The 18,039-nt window shown below is 39.8% G+C and overlaps 2 protein-coding genes across 4 annotated transcripts in view; one reads left to right on the top strand and one right to left on the bottom strand.

Annotated features, from left to right (window-relative positions):
• Positions 1–11,841, bottom strand: part of ABRAXAS1 (abraxas 1, BRCA1 A complex subunit) — a 95,095-nt gene extending 83,254 nt beyond the window's left edge. Inside the window, exon 1 of the mRNA XM_046656876.1 lies at positions 10,790–11,841. The gene's annotated coding sequence lies outside the window, so the exon portion shown is untranslated. The remainder of the gene's footprint in view (positions 1–10,789) is intronic.
• Positions 1–13,128, top strand: part of GPAT3 (glycerol-3-phosphate acyltransferase 3) — a 53,668-nt gene extending 40,540 nt beyond the window's left edge. For 2 of the 3 annotated variants that reach the window (XM_046656871.1, XM_046656869.1), the window contains exons 7-12: positions 1,361–1,454; positions 4,507–4,622; positions 5,808–5,863; positions 6,179–6,264; positions 6,789–6,917; positions 11,849–13,128. In XM_046656871.1, the coding sequence (XP_046512827.1) occupies positions 1,361–1,454; positions 4,507–4,622; positions 5,808–5,863; positions 6,179–6,264; positions 6,789–6,917; positions 11,849–12,049 (682 nt within the window). In that variant the 3' untranslated portion in view covers positions 12,050–13,128. Of the gene's footprint in view, positions 1–1,360; positions 1,455–4,506; positions 4,623–5,807; positions 5,864–6,178; positions 6,265–6,788; positions 6,918–7,956; positions 8,037–11,848 lie in introns of all 3 variants that reach the window. The other variant, XM_046656872.1, reaches the window with a different exon arrangement.
• The last annotated feature ends 4,911 nt before the right edge of the window (positions 13,129–18,039 follow it).

Raw genomic sequence — 18,039 nt, 5'->3', positions numbered from 1 at the left:
TTTTTTTTTTTTAACATTTAACACATTGTTTTAAAACTTCTAGGACAAGCTTCTCTTTTTTACTGACTGGATCTTTCTGTCTCATTTCTAGAAGGGAAACATTTTGTCATATGGCTTTACCATATGTTACCAACATAAAAGGCCTCTTACATTTCTAAAATTATATGATTTTGTGATTGGGCTGTGAGTTTTGGGGTGAGGGGTAGAAGAAAATGCTTTGCTGGAAGTGTGATCAGAGGAGATACCTTCTATAGAAAAGGTGCTTCATGACATAGAGAGGAGTTAATGACTTCGTATAGAATTTTTCCAGTTTTAAGGAAAATGCACTAAAGTTGTTATGCATTTGATTCTCTCTCTGCTCTGGATAGGCCCAAACAGAACTACTTTGCTTCCATAGTGTCAAATACTGGTTGAACCTCTAGGTCAGAGGTCAGCAAACTAAACTATGGGCCTAGAGGCCAATGGTATCCTGCCATCTGTTTATTGTAAATAGAGTTTTATTGGAACAAAGCCACTTTCATTCATTTACATATTGTTTGTGGCTGCCTTTGTACCCAAATAGCAGAGTACAGCAGAGTCCAATAGTTTTGATAAGGGTTGGCTGGCTTGTAAAGCCTAGTATTTACTATCTGGTCTATGACTGGAAAAATTTGCCAACCTCTGCTTTAGGGGGATAGGAGGGAAGAAACTATAGTACATTTACTCTGTGGATCACCATGAAGCCCTTAAAAGTGACGCTTATGAAGATTGAAATAATATGAAAATACTTATGATAAAATAGGTGAAACTTACATATCACAAAATTTATTAATTAAAGTTAGGGATCTTTGTAATTCAGTATAGTATTTTAAAATTGTCTTTTCATCATAAAAGGAAAATATGATCATTACAAAAAAACAACATAAATATATGTAAAGGGAAAGTCCTCGTTCCTTCTCCTGTACCCTTCTCCTACTTCCATCATACTGCCTAGAGATAACCTTTTTAAGATGGGCCTGCATACTTTGAAACTTTATTTTATCTTATTTTTTTTTGAGGAAGATTAGCCCTGAGCTAACGTCCCCCACCAATCCTCCTCTTTTTGCTGAGGAAGATTGGCTGTAAGCTAACATCTGTGCCCATCTTCCTCTACTTTTTATACGTGGGACGCCTGCCCCAGCACGGCTTGACGAGCGGTGCATAGGTCTGCACCTGGGAATCAAATCGGCAAAACCCTGGCCACTGAAGTGGAGCATGTGAACCTAACTGCTACGCCACCAGGCGAGCCCCTCAAAACTTACAGGATGAATGTCTACATGCTATTCTGCAAATTAGTGGCCGGTTTTCAAGGTTTGGCATTTACCATTCTTTGTAATTGCAGGCAGTACAGACCCCAGAAGGGAGGCATTTGTGTTGCCAATCACACCTCCCCGATAGATGTTTTTATCTTGACAACGGATGGATGCTATGCCATGGTAAGAGCAACTCACTGAGATTTCAAGTAGTTGCATGTTTTGTGGATCGCACAGACTTTTAATTTATTTTGGCACAAATTATAAAGTGAGTTTTGTATTAGAAAGTGACTGGGTTATCCTACTGTAGCTGTGTGAGTTATGTAATATATTTACATGAGGAATAGATAGTGCAAGAAAAAGAAAGGCCATAGCCATTCTATTTAGAGTGGTAAAAATACTAGCTTACGAGATGTAGACGTATGGAACTTGACAGGACTTTATAAAGTTGCTTCCACCTTGCTTCTAAAATCCCTTTTAGAGCGCAACGTTTAACAACACTTTGAGACATTAAAGTCTTCCTCCTTCGAGCTGCACAAATCCTTTCCCAGGCAGTTAGTTCTGTCTTCCTTCAGCAAGTTGTATGCAATTAAAAAAAATCTGGCTCTTTGATGAAGATCAACCAAGAAAGGCAAATATTTATACCACATCAGCTGTCTCAGTTTTTGCCTACAGCCCCAAAAGAAAAGTGAAGAAAGGAAAGGAAAACCCAACAACAAACCACAAAGCCCACTGTAAAATCAAACACCTCAAAAGACCTTATGGTGGGATGAACCCCATTCTGACATATTTTCAGATCTCTGTTTTCTATCGCCCCTAAGAACTGGGCAAGATTTCTTGCATCTCCTTTATGTATGTCAAGTAAATTTTGGAGGATAATCAAAGATGTCCTTTCCTACATGGTGGTAAATAGGACCTAAGGTGGTGTGTGGAATAGAATGAGGGAAAGGAGTCCTGGGGGATCTTCTTTTCATATCTTATGGTGGTGGCTGGGGTTTCAGAGAGAGAAGATGGATTTTATTTCACTGTCAGCTGCCGTGACTGACAGTCAGGGTCAGGTGTGCTTTTCTGGGCAGGCCTTTGAAGGGAGCCATTATTGATGAAGTGTAGGAGAGTGGGGGGTGCGGACACATGTACCAGTATGGGACTCTTCCTGGGTTTTACCATCATTGAGGGGGTTTTGAAGGCCTTTGTAAAGACTCCTAACTCATTGCCAGAGATCTAATCTGTCTAAAATATAAGTTCAGATATATAACTCCTGGGCAACCACATCTTAACATATTGTTAAGTTTTCTCTAAGCTGTGGAGCTCTTTCTGAATCTAAGGAAGCTTTAACCACCTCTCCGAAAAGACTTATGGGAATTGGTAGTTCTTAACCTTTTTTAGGTTAGGAATCAGTTTATAGTTGTGTACCCTTTTTTTTTTTTTGGAAACAACAACAAACGTGCATCATACAAACACAATTTTGTGTATAATTTCAAGATGCTTATGGATCCCTGGAAAGCCCATCCAAGGATCCTGACATTAACAATTCTTGATAGATCCCCAGCACAGTTCTGGGTGTATATGATAATTTCCTGCTTTTATGTGGACAAGCACTTTCACATCCGTTATATTTGACCTTCCCTGTGATCCAATGAGTTCAGGGCTGAAATTTTGTTGTAGATGAGAAAGCAGAGGTTCAGGCATGCTAACCAACTTGCCTAATCATGATTTTGTGTTTCTAAGACCATATTCCTTCTGTGTCCTGATCAACAAAGAGTTGAGTATAACTCATTTGTGACTGAGGGCCTCAGAATTTTGTTGGCATTTTCCATGCTTTAGGATCATCTATAACTGCAATTACAGTATTAGCCAAGGTTTAGAAAAGCACAGTACCTGCCTACTTTCCAGTGGGTGGAGTGAAGAAAGCTAAAGCCACTTGGATTTAAGCATCTCCTTTTTTCACAGTAAAAACCTCATTTCCCAACAATATCAACATATTTACTCATTTTCTCAATTCTATACTATACTTAAAATTGTTTTAGAATTCCTTCACCTGTTTCACTACAAAAAAACAGATGTTGTAAAAAGAATTCAGTGTATTTTGCAGTCCTTCTTGGTACCCCACCCAAGATGGCGGGTGTGTAGTCAAATACTGTCTTTGTAAATTTCTTGGATTTTTTTCCCCACTTCCTTTAGTGTTTTTCTTTTATTCATTTGAAATACAGATGGGTTCATTTGTTTCAGTTTGCTGGTCCCGTCTTTGTTGATTTATTTTTTAAATATGTAGGATATTAATATGCTTCCAAATGTCAAAACTAAACAAAAAAAGTATACTTGTAGAAGTGTCAGTCCCTCCCATGTCCATTCTACCCTATTCCCTTGTACCCTTGTAGCTTTCCAACTTCATTGGTTTTGGTTATCCTTTCTTTTTGTAGCAATAAACAAATATATGTGTATACTTCCCCTTCTGTCTTACACAAAAGGTGGCATATTATATTTGTTCTTTTGCAACTCACTTTTTTCATTTAACAGTATCTCCTGGAAATCACTCCTTATCAGTGATAGAGATCAACCTTATTCTTTTCCCAGCTGCATAGTACTCCCATTGTGTTTATGTATCATAGTTTATTTGTCTAATTTCTTGTGTTTGGACATTTAGGTAGTTTCCAATATCTCACAACTACAAGTAATGCCACAATTAAAACCTTGTGCATATGTATTTTCATTTCATTGGAGGTATATCTTCAGGGTAAATTCCTAGAAGTGGAATTACTGAGTTGAAGGATAAATGTGTGTGTAGTTTTGATAGATATTGCCTGATTTCCTTCCTCAGCTGTTATAGTCTCCCCCATCCCAAGCAATGTATGAGAATGCCTGTTTCCTGTAGCCTTGGCTCAGAGTGCATTGTGAAGCTTTTGAATCTTTGTCAGTCTGATGGGTGAGTAATGGTATTTCAGTGTAGTTTTAATGCGCATTTCTCTTCTCTTGACTGAGTTGAAAGACCTCTACCTTTTAAGGGTAGAGAATAGCTAGTGTAGCAACATAGCTTAAAATTCAAAGGTGCCAGAGGACACTTTTTGCTTATGTTTGGCTATTCATGTCCTTTAAATAGACTGAGAACTTCAGTCAGTAGAAAAATGCCAGTCTTTTCTCTGAGCGGGGAAGAGGAACTTACTAGCACTTAAAAAAAAAGGCTTTCTTTGGCCAGCTGTGCCTTTACATTTCTTTCTTTTGCTCATGGTCCTTCCAGGTCGGCCAGGTTCAAGGTGGATTGATGGGAATTATTCAGAGAGCTATAGTCAAGGCATGTCCACATGTGTGGTTTGAACGCTCAGAAATGAAAGATCGGCACCTGGTTACTAAGAGGTAAGCAGTGACATTACTCAGTGTTCATTGGGGTGGCGTCAGATCTGATACATCTTGGCCTTCCTGCCAAAGAAGGCGGAGCAGTACCGAGGACTAAAACTAAAACGAATAGAACTCTATTTGTGGTTGGCTTTTTCTGGTGAATCACGTCTTGGCTAGATTTTTAAAAATTTTAATTCTGTAGTCATAGTAGGATATATGATGAGGTTAGAAGGCCCGTAAGGTTATATTGCTGTGACTTAGGTATAGTCCAGCCACTGAATTTTCAAAGTTAACAATTACTGCCTTGCAAGTTGAATAATTGGTAACTGCTGAATAAATAGATGGTTGACTAAGTGTTTGCTGAATGACTGTTATCACGTAAATCTACCTAGAGACAGACAGAGCTGGTGTTCTTTACCGAACGGGAGAAGGAACCTCTGGCTTGGGGTAGAGATAAGCTACAAGTAACCTTTGCTGCGAAACAGCCTTTTGCCTGAGGCCGTTATTGGTCATTGATTCTCTAAACCTGAAGTGGGCCGTGCTCTTAAGAGTTAAATGAAAAGTACTTGTTGAAATCTTTTTAAGGTTAGGAAAATTATTCCCCATTTTGAGACTATTTAGCCATGGGACACTGGCGGCTGTTATCTCCCCATCTCAGCCATACCACCTTCTGCTGAGCAGTTGCAGTTGGGAATCTAAGGCTGGCTGCAGCGAGGACAGGACCTGAGCCTGGAAGAATTTCTGTCATTCTCAGCTTTAGGATGCGTCTTTCCCAGGAACGTTCAGCCTGACTCATTTAAAGAGTCTTTTTATACCTACTGGCCATAAGACAGACAGGTCCAGCAATCAATATTCCCATTTTTCAGATGAGGAAATATAAGTACACAGAGAAGGGCACAGAGCTCATGATACAGGGGCTCCAGAGCTCGGGTCACATGACGGCCTAGCATTCTTTTTTCAGAGCAGGCAGAAGGCACTGAAAATCACTCACTTTGAGATGAGAGAAGTTGAAATAGTGCAGATATCTTTAGAGTTTTTTAGAAAGGGACCGACTTGAGCTTATTTCCTTTACTTATATCTTATGTCTGTTCTCTTTCTTGCTTTGCAATATATTCGTTCTAGTTAAGCGTAAAGAATACCAAAGAGGATACCCACCTCTCTCTTTTTAAAGGTAGAATTTTGAGCCTTTGTTTTTCTTCACAGACTAAAAGAACACATTGCTGATAGGAAAAAATTACCCATATTAATCTTCCCTGAAGGTAAGAAGGGAGACTGCCTGCTAAGCTGTGGTTGGGAACAACAAGCACCCACTGTGGATGAGGAATTGGGTGGTTCTAGGACAGGCATTTGTAGTCCAGTCCTTTAGGAATGGAACGGCCTTCTCTGAGCCGGTAATTCCCTGCTTTCTTTTGAGATTTGATGGAAGTCATGGGACCTTTTTGATCTTGATTTAGATATGATTTGAATATTTAAAATTATTTTATATAAGAATAATTCCTTTTAAAAATTTGTTTCAAAACTGACTGCTTTTAAAAATATTTGCGACCACTCCCCCTGCTCCCGTTCCCCTGCAGGAACTTGCATCAACAACACTTCAGTCATGATGTTTAAAAAGGGAAGCTTTGAAATTGGAGGAACCATACATCCAGTTGCAATTAAGGTAAAACAGGTATCCCCCCTCCTCCCCCAAAAAGGGCATGACTTGGCAACTTTATTTTGATATAACATCAAACTTAAAATTTGCAAGAATCAGGAGCATTTGCATACTCTTTACTCAATTCACCAGTTGTTTACATTTGCCCGACTTACTTGATCATTTTTCTCTCTCTCTGTTGATATACGTATAGACGTGTCCTAGGTGCCTTTGTGCCAGGCCAGTGCCTGAGTACTGAGGACAGTCACAAGCAAAACAGATACTGTTGCTACTTCCACCTGCCTTGCAGTTAAGAGGGAGACTTATTTAAGAGTCCTGTAAATAGCCCTCTGTCGTAGCACTCTGGGGCTCTCGTCAGAGGAGTTAGCTGTCCCCATTTACTTTTTTATTATTTCCGTGAAGTGAAGTAGCTTCTCTTTTTTTTGGAATCCGATAGAGTTGTTTGGCCTGCCGCTTTGAAAACATTGGCATGGACAAGAGAAGCCACCACTTAGTTCATAACTGGGATGTGCTTTTTTCTTTTTTCTCAGTATAACCCTCAGTTTGGTGATGCATTTTGGAACAGTAGTAAATACAACATGGTGAGCTACCTGCTTCGAGTGATGACCAGCTGGGCCATCGTCTGTGATGTGTGGTACCTGCCCCCCATGACCAGAGAGGTATTCCTTCCATAACAGCTGGTCTCTGCTGCTTTATCTAATCAGATGAAGGCGAGACAACCTTCTCCTGAAAACCTGGGTGTCTCCCTCCCTCTTGTCAGCTAGAGCTAGACTGACTTTCTATTTTCCCAGCAAATGAGTCATTTAAAAAAAAATGTATTTAGCTTTCTTCAATTAGACCATTTTATATTCAGAGACTCTTTTCCATAATATTTTTTACAATTGCTATTGGTTTTTTGAACCTACAGATATTATGGAGTGTTGTAACTTGGATGAGACTGGGGAGGAAGACATTTCCTCTACTCACTCTAGGCCCTTCTGGCCAGGCTATGAATTAAATTGACATGAGACAGAATAACAGGAAAATCAAACAAAGCTTTACAACATGTATACATGGGAATGACTCAGGAAAACTGAGCAACTTGCCAAAATGGCAGAAGCTCTCACCTTAAATACCATCCTCAGCTAAAGACAAAGGAGGATGTTGGGGGTGGGAGGAGTCAGTTATGGAGATTACCAGAAAAGTATAGTAAACAAGAGTTAGGTTATTATGCAGATTTAAGTTCTTGCCTTTCGCATTGATAAGAGTTTTTAGAGAGAAGGTCATCCCCTTCTTCTTGGTACAGAGAGGGAGACACCTTTACAGATGGAGCTTTCCCTTGCAAATGCAAATGTCTCTTGCAAAGGGTAAAATTCCACTTTTCAGAGCTTATCCACTGTCTGCAGTTTTTAAAAGTAACCAGCCCAAAACAATCCTCACGCCAAAGAGGCCCATTTTGGGGTGGCCAATTCCAATCCCCTATAAGACTAAAAAAGAGCACAGTAAATATATACACTTGATAAAAAAAATTAAACAATACGGTACTGCATTTTCTTGATAGAACAAATGATATTTACCATGACTGACTGAAACTAGAACATATTTGAGCTAAAATGTGAATCTTATATTTTAAAACAAATCTAAATGATTATGAGATGTTTTAAGACATTATTTGAAAACTCTGTCACCAGGGTGTGCTTGTAATTATTTTCCCCCCAGGAGGGAGAAGATGCAGCCCAGTTTGCTAATAGGGTTAAGTCTGCTATTGCTGTCCAAGGAGGACTGACTGAGCTTCCCTGGTAAGAAATTTTTCAGGAGTACTATCACTTCTTTTAATTAAAAAAAAAAATCACTTTTAATAATGTCATTTATTCTGCTAGTTACCTGGAGGTTTAGCTGAAAGTGACAGTGGTTTATTCCAAATAACAATGGCTTCAATAAGATAGCAGTTTATCCCTCTCACTTAAACATAGGCAGTCCAGCTGCTGTAACAGCTCATTCTGTATTGTTCTCCCATCCTTGATGTGCTTCTGCTTCATGGTCCAAGCTGGCTGCTCCAGCTCCACCCATTGTGTTCGGCAAATGACTAGCAGGGAAGAATTAAAACACACCCATCTCTTTAAGAACACAGACTAGAATTTGGACCTGCCATTTCTGCTTGCATCCATTGGCTAGAACTCAAGTCATATGATAACACCTAGCTGCAAAGGAGGCTGGGGAATGTAGGGTTTGTTCTGAGAGGCCATGTGTCTAGCTAAAATTTAGGGTTCTTTTGCTGAGGAAGAACGTGAGAATGGATTTGGGGGTAGGGAATGGACCCTGGGAGGCAAGGGGCAACTTATAGGCTCGTTTGTATTTAGCTCTAGCTCTAACTATATTAAAGAAAACTTAAAAACTTGAAAGGAAGTAAGTAAAATATTTTAGTTATAGATAACTATGGTTTTAGTTTTTTGGTTATTTGTGTAAGGAAGATTGAATGTAGGTGTGTGTGTTAGTCTGCTTAGGCTTCTGTAAGAAACTACCATAGACTGGGGCGCTGAAACAGCAGAAATGTAATTTCTCACAGTTCTGAAGGCTGGAAGTCCAACATCAGGGTGCCGGCATGGTGCGTTTCTGGTGAGAGCTCTTTCTCCCTTTTGGCTTGCAAATAGCCTTTGTCTTCTTGCTGTGTGATCTCTTTTGAATACAAGCTCTCTGGTATGTTTTCTTATAAAGGCATTAATCCCATCTTGAGGGCCCCACCCTCATGACCTCAAGTGAAGCTAATTCCCTCCCAAAGGCCTCATCTCCAAATACCGTCATATTGGGGGACAGGGCTTCAGTATATGAATTTTGTGGGGGACCCCAACATTTAGTCTGTATCAGTGAGGGTTAACTATACCTGCATTATAATGGGAGACTCAATTCTTACACACGTAGACATTCTATTAGCAAGGTGGCATAAAACAGTCCATACTTCAAGTCCTATAAAGTCCCTGCTGTGCGCCATTTTTGGTGTTTTGAAAACACTTTACATGAAAAGTTCATGGGAGGCAGTTGTAGCAGTGTGCTAGGAGCAGGACTTGGCTCACTGAGTCAGGCTGTCAGCCAGGCTGCCAAGAACATCTGTACCTTCAGAGGGACCTGGGACTGATCAGGCATTAAGCCTCTGGAAGAAGGGCTCACTAGATTCTTGGATGCTTTAATGCAAGGGTAGGGAATGTCTCTAAAATATTTTATCTGTTTGCCTATCTTGGATACAACTAATTTCACCAGAAAAGCCTGTTTCTGGCATCCATTATGCTAATTAATGAGCCACTGATTTCTATAATGAGACCCCATTTCTAAAATTCATTATGCTAATTAACAAAGCTTGGGAAGTTGATGGGCGATAAAGACAGCTGAAGCCTGAAGTGGCACCTTCGGAGGATGGCCTTCAGATTAAATGCTTGGCTGACCACCCCTGGAGCATGAGTTCTTGTTTTAGGACAACTGACTGGCCCTAAGGTCACGACTAGGGTTCTGATAGGTTATGACTAACATTTGTATTTCACTATCTAAGCTGGAATATGTGAAACTAAATGACAGATATCGTAATACCATGAAATGATGGGCTTACCAATGTTCTGGTTAAGAATGCCTTAGTTTGGAAATGCCCTGGAGATGATGTTCATTTGTGTAACTGGCTTCCTCTCCTTGTTCGTTGTTTTCTATTCCTTACCCACCCTCTTCCCTGACATCCCAGCCCTGCTCCTGACCTGGACCGTCATGAAAAGCTGGGAACTTGGGATCCGTAGCCTCAGACACCAAGGAAAGGAAGAAAGCCTTTTGAGAGATAAAAACAGACTAGGAGAGTCAGCCACAGGGCAGCCTCCCACAGACTGACTTAAACAAAATCTGTCAGAAATGATCCCCAGAGTTTTTCAATTTCCTTTTATCAAGGCCAGATGCAATTTTATAGTAAATCATTGCTTTTAATTACCTAACCTCTACTTTAAAAAGAAAATAGACTCACTGTCTTTCCAGATGTATTTGTCATTCATCCGTTGGGTGTAAATTAACGTCTAGATTGGTTTTTTCCCTAGATTAAATGAGAACTTAATTGTATCACCTTAAACTGGCTTTTATATGTGACTGCTGCCGTCCTAAGCAGTAAGATCTGCTGCTGTTGCAAAGGGGAATTGGGTAAAACTTTGAAATCTCTCGGGATGGCAAGTCACAGCTGGGGTGCTTAGAGCAGTGTGAGGTTTACTAGGGGCTTGGGAAGGAGAGTTGTGTAAAAATAATGTCAGGGTGCTCAAGGGCAAACATTACTAACTTTTAATTTTGGCCAGTATCTCAGGAAAGGAGGAATGGCCTTTCCTCTGTCTCTCCCTCCCTCCCTTCGTTCTTACTCTTCAGAATTCGTGTAAATGCTGTGAATAGTTACACGCAGCTCATTTGGATAAAGGAGGCTTTTGTGGACAATTCTGGAGACCTAACAATAATTTATAACCTTGTTTCATGGAAATTTCTGTCGTTGACCCCCTGGAAGATTTGTGGATCAAGGTCTGTTTTAAGGTTGAGGACTTACCAGAGGGCCGTGTCTTAGATTTGACTCCAGAGGCCAGAACATTGCAGTGGGCTCAGGTTGGCATGTTTGTAGGTCAAGTTCTGTCTTCATGGCCTTGAGTTCACTGGCTAAACTATGATCCATTCATCATCATCAGAGAGCACTTGGTAAACATTTGTACTTAACTGGGTTAAAATTAAACAGGCACTGTATAGTAAGCAAGTTCTCAGTCCGTGCTCTCCCAGGAGTTAAAATCGAAAACATTAGATTAGGAGAGAAGTAGTGGCCCCTGTTAGTCCAGGCTCCTCCCAGCTGTTCCACTTTGTTATTTCTTTGTGTTGCCCAAAGAAGGAAAGGCATGCGGAGTACTTATAACCCAGGCAGGTCTGTGTTTTCACCACCCCAGAGAGAGTTCAAAGATTCACAAGCTCTGAATGAAGGAATGCTGCTTACATAGCACAACTACTGGTTGAATGGAATTTTTGATTTTGTTGTTTGTTTTATTCTCAGTCTGTTTTGGAATACAGAGGCTTATCAGTACTTGAAATATATAGTGCTTTGAATAAAAATACAATTTGTTAGACATAGGATTAGATTTGAATCATGGTTAACCCATTTATCTTTAAAGAATTTACCCACCTATATACAGTACCCTCACCATTTCTTGTATGTGTATTTTAAATTTTCCATATGGCTTTCTAGTAAGACGTAGGTCAATTGGATGAAAAAACTAGTATTTTGCTTTCCTTGGGGAAAAAGATAGGTAAACAATCCTAGTTTAATATAGAGTTAAAATTCTGAATACAGCAGCCCTAACTTCTAAAAAGAAATTGAGTGGAGATGTTATTTTTTGTTTTAACCAACCATGAGAGAGATTATTCCTTCTTCAAAGTAGCACACATCTGATGAGTGGTAGAGCAGAGACTGAAATCTGGGTCTTTCTGCTTCCAAATCCAGTGTCTTTGTCCCACTGCTGACCAGCCACTTATGTGTCGTGGCACCACACACCACGTATTGATAGGTAACCCTTTTAAACCATTGCTGGGAGTATCTTTTATTTGTTCGCCTTTCTATTCCCAGGGACGGAGGGCTGAAGAGAGGAAAGGTGAAGGACGCCTTTCGGGAAGAGCAGCAGAAGAATTACAGCAACATGATCGTGGGCAACGGGTCTCTCAACTCCGAATCAAACTGAATGCCACCCTGCAGACAAAACTTGGCTTCCCAGAACTAGCCTTTAGAAATGGATTATGGTTTTTTTCGAGGTTGGGTGGGAGAGGGTAGGGGGTGCTGTTTTGTTTTATTGTTTTTTTTTTTTTAATTGTTAATCTTTTCTACAGGATGATTGTCTCTACCTCTTTACGCCAGAGGCAGAACCCACCAGTGCCCCTTTTGGCTTTTGTTGTTGTTCTCATAGCATTAGCCTCATGAATTGTGAGGGAGTTCACTGAGTTTAAACGGATTCTGCCTTTGGTAAAATGATTATGTCATCATTGATTGAATGAAATATTTGTTCAGGAGAAAGTACTTCTAAAACACATTTAGGACTCATCGCGTTTGGAACTCGGTGACATGGCAATTCTCAAAAAATACCCCAGACTCTTCTGCTATGATTAGCTTTCTCACTCCCTTCCCTCCCACTCCCTTCAATCACTTGAACAGGGGGCTCACACATCTGTGCAAGGTTACTGTCATGGTTATGTTCTCCCAACACAAATGGAAGGTTGTCTTGAAAAGAAAAATGGAGGACGGTATTTAGGAGAAAGGACAAATTTGTGACCACCTGATCTGAAAGTCTACAGCAAATGTAATTATTTTTTACTAGTGTGTTAGAAGGGAAATACTATTTGGTGAACTTTACCAAAGAAAAGTGAGTCCAGGTTACTGTGTGTGTACATTTATATGTAGGCAAGTTTTAAATAAACACTTTTTGGCCAGCAAATGGTGATAAAGTTTTTAGTTTTCTTTGATGTATGCTGTAAAGATCTGTACCTAGTGCCTCTCCCATCTAGTGATTTGATTTTGTAAGAAAACACATTTTCAAATAGGAGGAGCCTTTAACAACAGCAACAAAAATCACACCGAGTATCTCCCACCCAAGTGTGAATGAGAGAAGTGTGTGTATAGCCCATCCCCCTCTACCCATTTGTGATTTATGTCAGAACCTTCCCAGTTCTTCAGCAGAAAAATAAGTGGTAAAATTTCCTTTTGGGAACTGAGCCTTAAATGTTTTAAAGGGGAAAATGAGTGTTTCCCGACTCACGCAGCATAAGCAATGTTTGAGTGTTATATCTCTTCTGGTACCCATGTACAGAATGTGAAACTGTCTTACGGTGAATATAAATAAATTCTATATTTCTAAATGTGTGCTGTCTTATTTTCCCTTACCTCTGCCCTCCTCTGGTTTTGAGTAAGTTAAATTCTTTCTTATTATGAACAGGGATTCTTTGTTTTTCATTTCAATGACATGGTTAGATTTTATTGGACTGGAACATCTAGGGAGTGAGAATGTGAACCACTGGTTTGGGTTTGTTTTTTCTTCTTTTTAGCCTAGTTATCTGGACTCTGACCCTGTGGACTCTGCCTTGAGCAAAGTCACAGGCTTCCATTACTTTGCAGGTGAACTCTGGTAACTCTCTCTTAATTATAGACACGCGGGGCATAGCATCGTCAGTATATATTCTTCTTATCGATGAATTTGATCCCAAAGGAAAATTTGCAAACAGCCTACCCTCATGGTCAGCTGCTCTTCTGTTCTCACCCTCATCCTTTCCCCCTTTGTGCTTGCTTTAAGTTTTGCCCCCAAAACTCTACTGGGGGTGATCTTGACTGAAAATCAGCAAATCCAAATATGTATGTTGGGGTGACTCTTCGTCTTATTTATTTTTTTCTCAGAAAGAAGAATTCCTTTTTTACTTTTCACATTCGATATAGCTTGAAGTAGTAAATCCATTTTCTTAATTAGCGGAGTCCTCAGGAAACTGAAAGACAGCTCAACAACTGTTTTGTTTGGACACTGATAAAATGTATCTTTCCAAGAGCACTGTGAAAGCAGTAACGCGCTATCACTCATTCACTAGAAAATCTAACGCTGTCTCAATCAAAACTTTTGTAGGTCCTTGACTTACACAACTAGTTTTCCAGTTGTTTGAAGAAGCGCCATGTTCCTGAAAACATGTTTTTAGAAAGCAAATGCTGCTCAGATTTAGCTTAGATTCCCTAGAACTCCTTTTGTTTTTTTTGGTATTTGCCTTCCCTAATATTATTTTATACCCACTTTAGAAATGTTGTGCCCAGAGTTTGGTCTTTTCAACTTCTGAGTCTTCTGTAACTGTAATGGGATATTGCAGGGTGTCCTGTAGAGGGCAGGCAGGATTTGATAGATAAGACCTTTCATCTAACTCTTGCACAGAATCATTCACTGAGCCTTGACATTGCCCTTTTTTATTCCAGCTCTTTCCTGTCATATTTACAGACACTGGGTTTTAGGAATGCCAAGGGTTTCTGAAATATCCTGGCACATCTTGAGATTGTATGAGGAGCCATGTACGAAACAGTAAATGTACTCAGAGCATAGAGGAAATAGTCCTGGATCACAGCCTGGTGCAAAGAACAGTCTTGAGGAAAGTTTTCCTGGATAAGCAGACTTCCCAAGGCGTATCCAACTTCGTCTTGGTGATGTGACATCATCCTCCAGTTGCATGTGTTGCACTTTGGGCCTTCGGTTAATACCTTAAAATATATGATACGGGATGTTGGTTTCTCGTGACTATAGGTAATGTACTGTGGGTCGTGATGACGGCCTATTGGCCAGAATTGCTCTCAGTCTGTTTCTGAAATGTGGCTTCCTGCTAGGTCTGAGTAGGTTGTGATGGGAGGTGGGGTGAAGCTGGGATCTGGGAGTGGTACTGAAAACGAGGGGCCCCAGTAAGGATCTCGACAAAAGCTATGTGCTTGCTTTTGTCTTTTTAACACTGGTTTCTAATGGGTTGATGCTAGTAGTATTCCATGTTATTTTTTGGAATAATTGTTAAGATGATGAGATAAAGAGTCATAAAGACATTTTCTAATTGTGGCTCTAGCACTGACTGGCTTTGCAGCCTTTGATAATTTACTTCTCTGATTCTCACTTGCCTTCTTTTTAGTTACTGTGAAATTGTAAAATACACGCATGTGTATCTGAAAGTGTGCAGGTACATTTTAACGGCAATGATAAAAACAAATATCGGCATACTTGTTACCCAGGCCAATAAGTAGAACATGGCTATATCCTGGAAGTTATGAAAAATCAGTTTGTTATTGCATTTACTGCTGATGGGCATAGGGTTAGTTTTAGCTTCATTGTAAACATGCTTGTATATGTCCCCTGGCATACATGCACAAGGGTGTCTCTAGTTTGTATGTTTAGTAGGAATTAGGCTTGCGCCGTGGTAGGATGTTGGCAGCCAGCCCTGGTGGTCTAGTGGTGGAGGTTCAGCACTCACTGTAGCGGCCTGGTTCGTTTCTGGTCAGGGAACTACACCACTCGTCTATCAGTTGTCATACTGTGGCTGTGATGCTGAAAGCCATGTCACTGGTCAAATACCGGCAGGGTCACCCTTGGTGGACGGGTTTCAGTGGAGCTTCTGGACTAAGACTGACTAGGAAGAAGGACCTGGCCACCCACTTCTGAAAGAACTGGCCATGAAAACCCTATGAATAGCAGTGGAGCATTGTCTGATATAGCGCCAGAAGGTGAGAGAATGGTGCAAAAGACGGGGCAGGGTTCTGCTCTGCCATCCACAGGGGTGCTAGGAGTTGGAATCCACTTGATGGCACTAACAACAGCATCAGGATATTCAACTTTAGTGTAGAAACAGCCAAATTATTTCCAAAAAGTTGTGCTATTTTACATGACCCATCAGCAGTGTACAAGAGCAACATTTCTAGTTAGTGTAATAACATATTTGGATTTATTTTTTGTCATCTTTTGTGCTTTCTTCTGCTTTTCCCCCTCTTTTTTCTTGCCTTCTTTTGGATTATTTACTTTTTCTTTTTCCATTTTCTCTACTTAAATTGGAGGTTAATAGTTTTATTTCTATTTGTTCTGTGATTATCTTATACATTTCAACTTACATACTTATCAAAGTCTAAAACTGATGACTGTTTAGACTTCCAAATAATACAAGGTTGCTAGAACTTGAATTCCAGTCATTCATTCCCCCTGCCAATTTATATGATATTAGGCATTTTAATTACTTACATAATCCCACAAATTGTTGTAGTCACCATCATGATCATCATTCTTATTATTTTGTGCTGTCAATGTTTACACACATTTTTACTACTTTCTTTATTATTCCTCACCTCTTTTATCTCAATCCTTGCATCTGGGATCACTTTCCTTATTGAGAGTCTGCTGGTGGCAACTTCCAGTTTTATTTTTCTGAAAGTACATTTATTTTGTATTCATTATTGAAAGTTTTTGCCAGATGCAGAAGTTTATGTTCAGATCAACAGTTGTTTTTCTCTAAGCACATTAAAGTTCATTCCATAGTTGGTATTGAGAAGTCAGCTACAGCCTAATTATTACTTCTTTGAAGCTAGTATTTCTTTGAGTGTATTTAAGACCGTTTCTCTGTGTTTCTATTATTTTATCACTTAACTATGATGTATCTAGGTGTGCATTTCTCGTTATTTATCTTGCTTGTGACTTGTTGGCTTCTTATCTGTGGATTGGTATTTTTCATTAATTCTCGAAAGTTTTCATTATCCCTTTAGCTAATGTCTTTGTCCCATTTTCCCTCTCTTGTCTTTTTTAGAAATCTGATTAAACAAATATGAGGCTTTCTCACTGGATCCTACATGTCTCTTAATGTCTTTTTTATATTTTCCATTTCTTTGCCTCTCTAGACTTCTTTCTGGACAATCTTCAGTTGTACCATTTCACTAACTCTCTCTTCAGCTCTATCTAATCTACTCTTATGTCCCTTCATTGAGTTTTTAATTTCAATTTTTATATTTCTCATGTCTATAAGTTATATTTGACTCTTTTTCAAAATAAGTTTTGAAGCATCTTATGCTTATTGATTTTGTATTTTTTCCAACACTTCCAAATGCAGGTCTGAGGTTTTTTTTTTTCGTATGGCTTCTCATTAATGAGTCTTATTTTTTTATCTGTTTAAAAAATTTGCATGGTGATCTGTCGTCTTGTTTGGAATTTTATCTTTCTTCAGGCCTTTAGAGCAGGGATCAGCAAACTACAGCCCAGGGCTAAATCCTGCCCTCTGCCTGTTTTTGTAAATAAAATTTTATTGGAAGATGGCCACACCTGTTCATTTATGCATTGTCTATCTTTGCTTCTGTCCTACAACAGAAGAGTTGAGTAGTTGCAACAATGACTGGATGGCCCATAAAGTCTGAAATATTTACTTTCTGGCCCTTCACCCAAAGTAGTTGACCTACTCCTTCTCTAGGGCCCTATCAATCTGGGACCACTTGCAACAAAATTATTGGCTTGAGATTTATTGAACCATGTAAATAGGGAGAATTTAGCCTGTAAACCCAAATGAGGGCCATCTTGTGGTTTTGAATCATCTGCATAATGATTTTGAGATTCATCCATGTTGTTTTGTTTATAAGTAGTTCATTGCTTTTAATTGCCAAATGGTTTTAAATCCTTAGGGGAAAATTATTTTTACCCTTCGCTTAGCGCTAAGGTTTGACGTGGACAACTTACCTGGCAGGAATGGGGGATGGGTGATTTCCACAATCTTCTTACTTAAAGGAAGTAGCCCTTTGAGATCCCACCTTCAAGGGACAGATCTCTAGTTAGACTTACCCCCTTGACAGGCCTTCAGCTTTTTTCATTTTTTTTGAGGAAGATTAGCCCTGAGCTAACTACTGCCAATCCTCCTCTTTTTGCTGAGGAAGACTGGCCCTGAGCTAACATGCATGCCCATCTTCCTCTACTTTATACGTGGGACGCCTACCACAGCATGGTTTTGCCAAGTGGTGCCATGTCCAGACCCGGGATCTGAACCAGCGAATCCCTGAAGCAGAACGTGTGCACTTAACTGCTGGCCACCAGGCTGGCCCCGGGGCCTTCAGCTTTGTCTATTGTCCTTTAGGCCCTTGAGGCTCTGGAAACACTCAAGTTAGCTTGGTTCAGCCAGTGGCCTCAAGGTGGAAGCTGACAGCTTATCTTTCTGGGATAACCTATCTTCCCTCAGTCTTTGGCCTGAGTTATAACCTTCTTGCTAGTTTATGGAAGCATTTAAAATAATTCTTTTATC

The sequence above is a fragment of the Equus quagga genome, chromosome 3, assembly GCF_021613505.1.
Source record: "Equus quagga isolate Etosha38 chromosome 3, UCLA_HA_Equagga_1.0, whole genome shotgun sequence".
NCBI classification, from domain to species: Eukaryota; Metazoa; Chordata; class Mammalia; order Perissodactyla; family Equidae; genus Equus; species Equus quagga.
The sequence above is the reverse complement of the archived record's forward strand: the minus strand, read 5'-3'. Positions and strand labels throughout refer to the sequence as shown.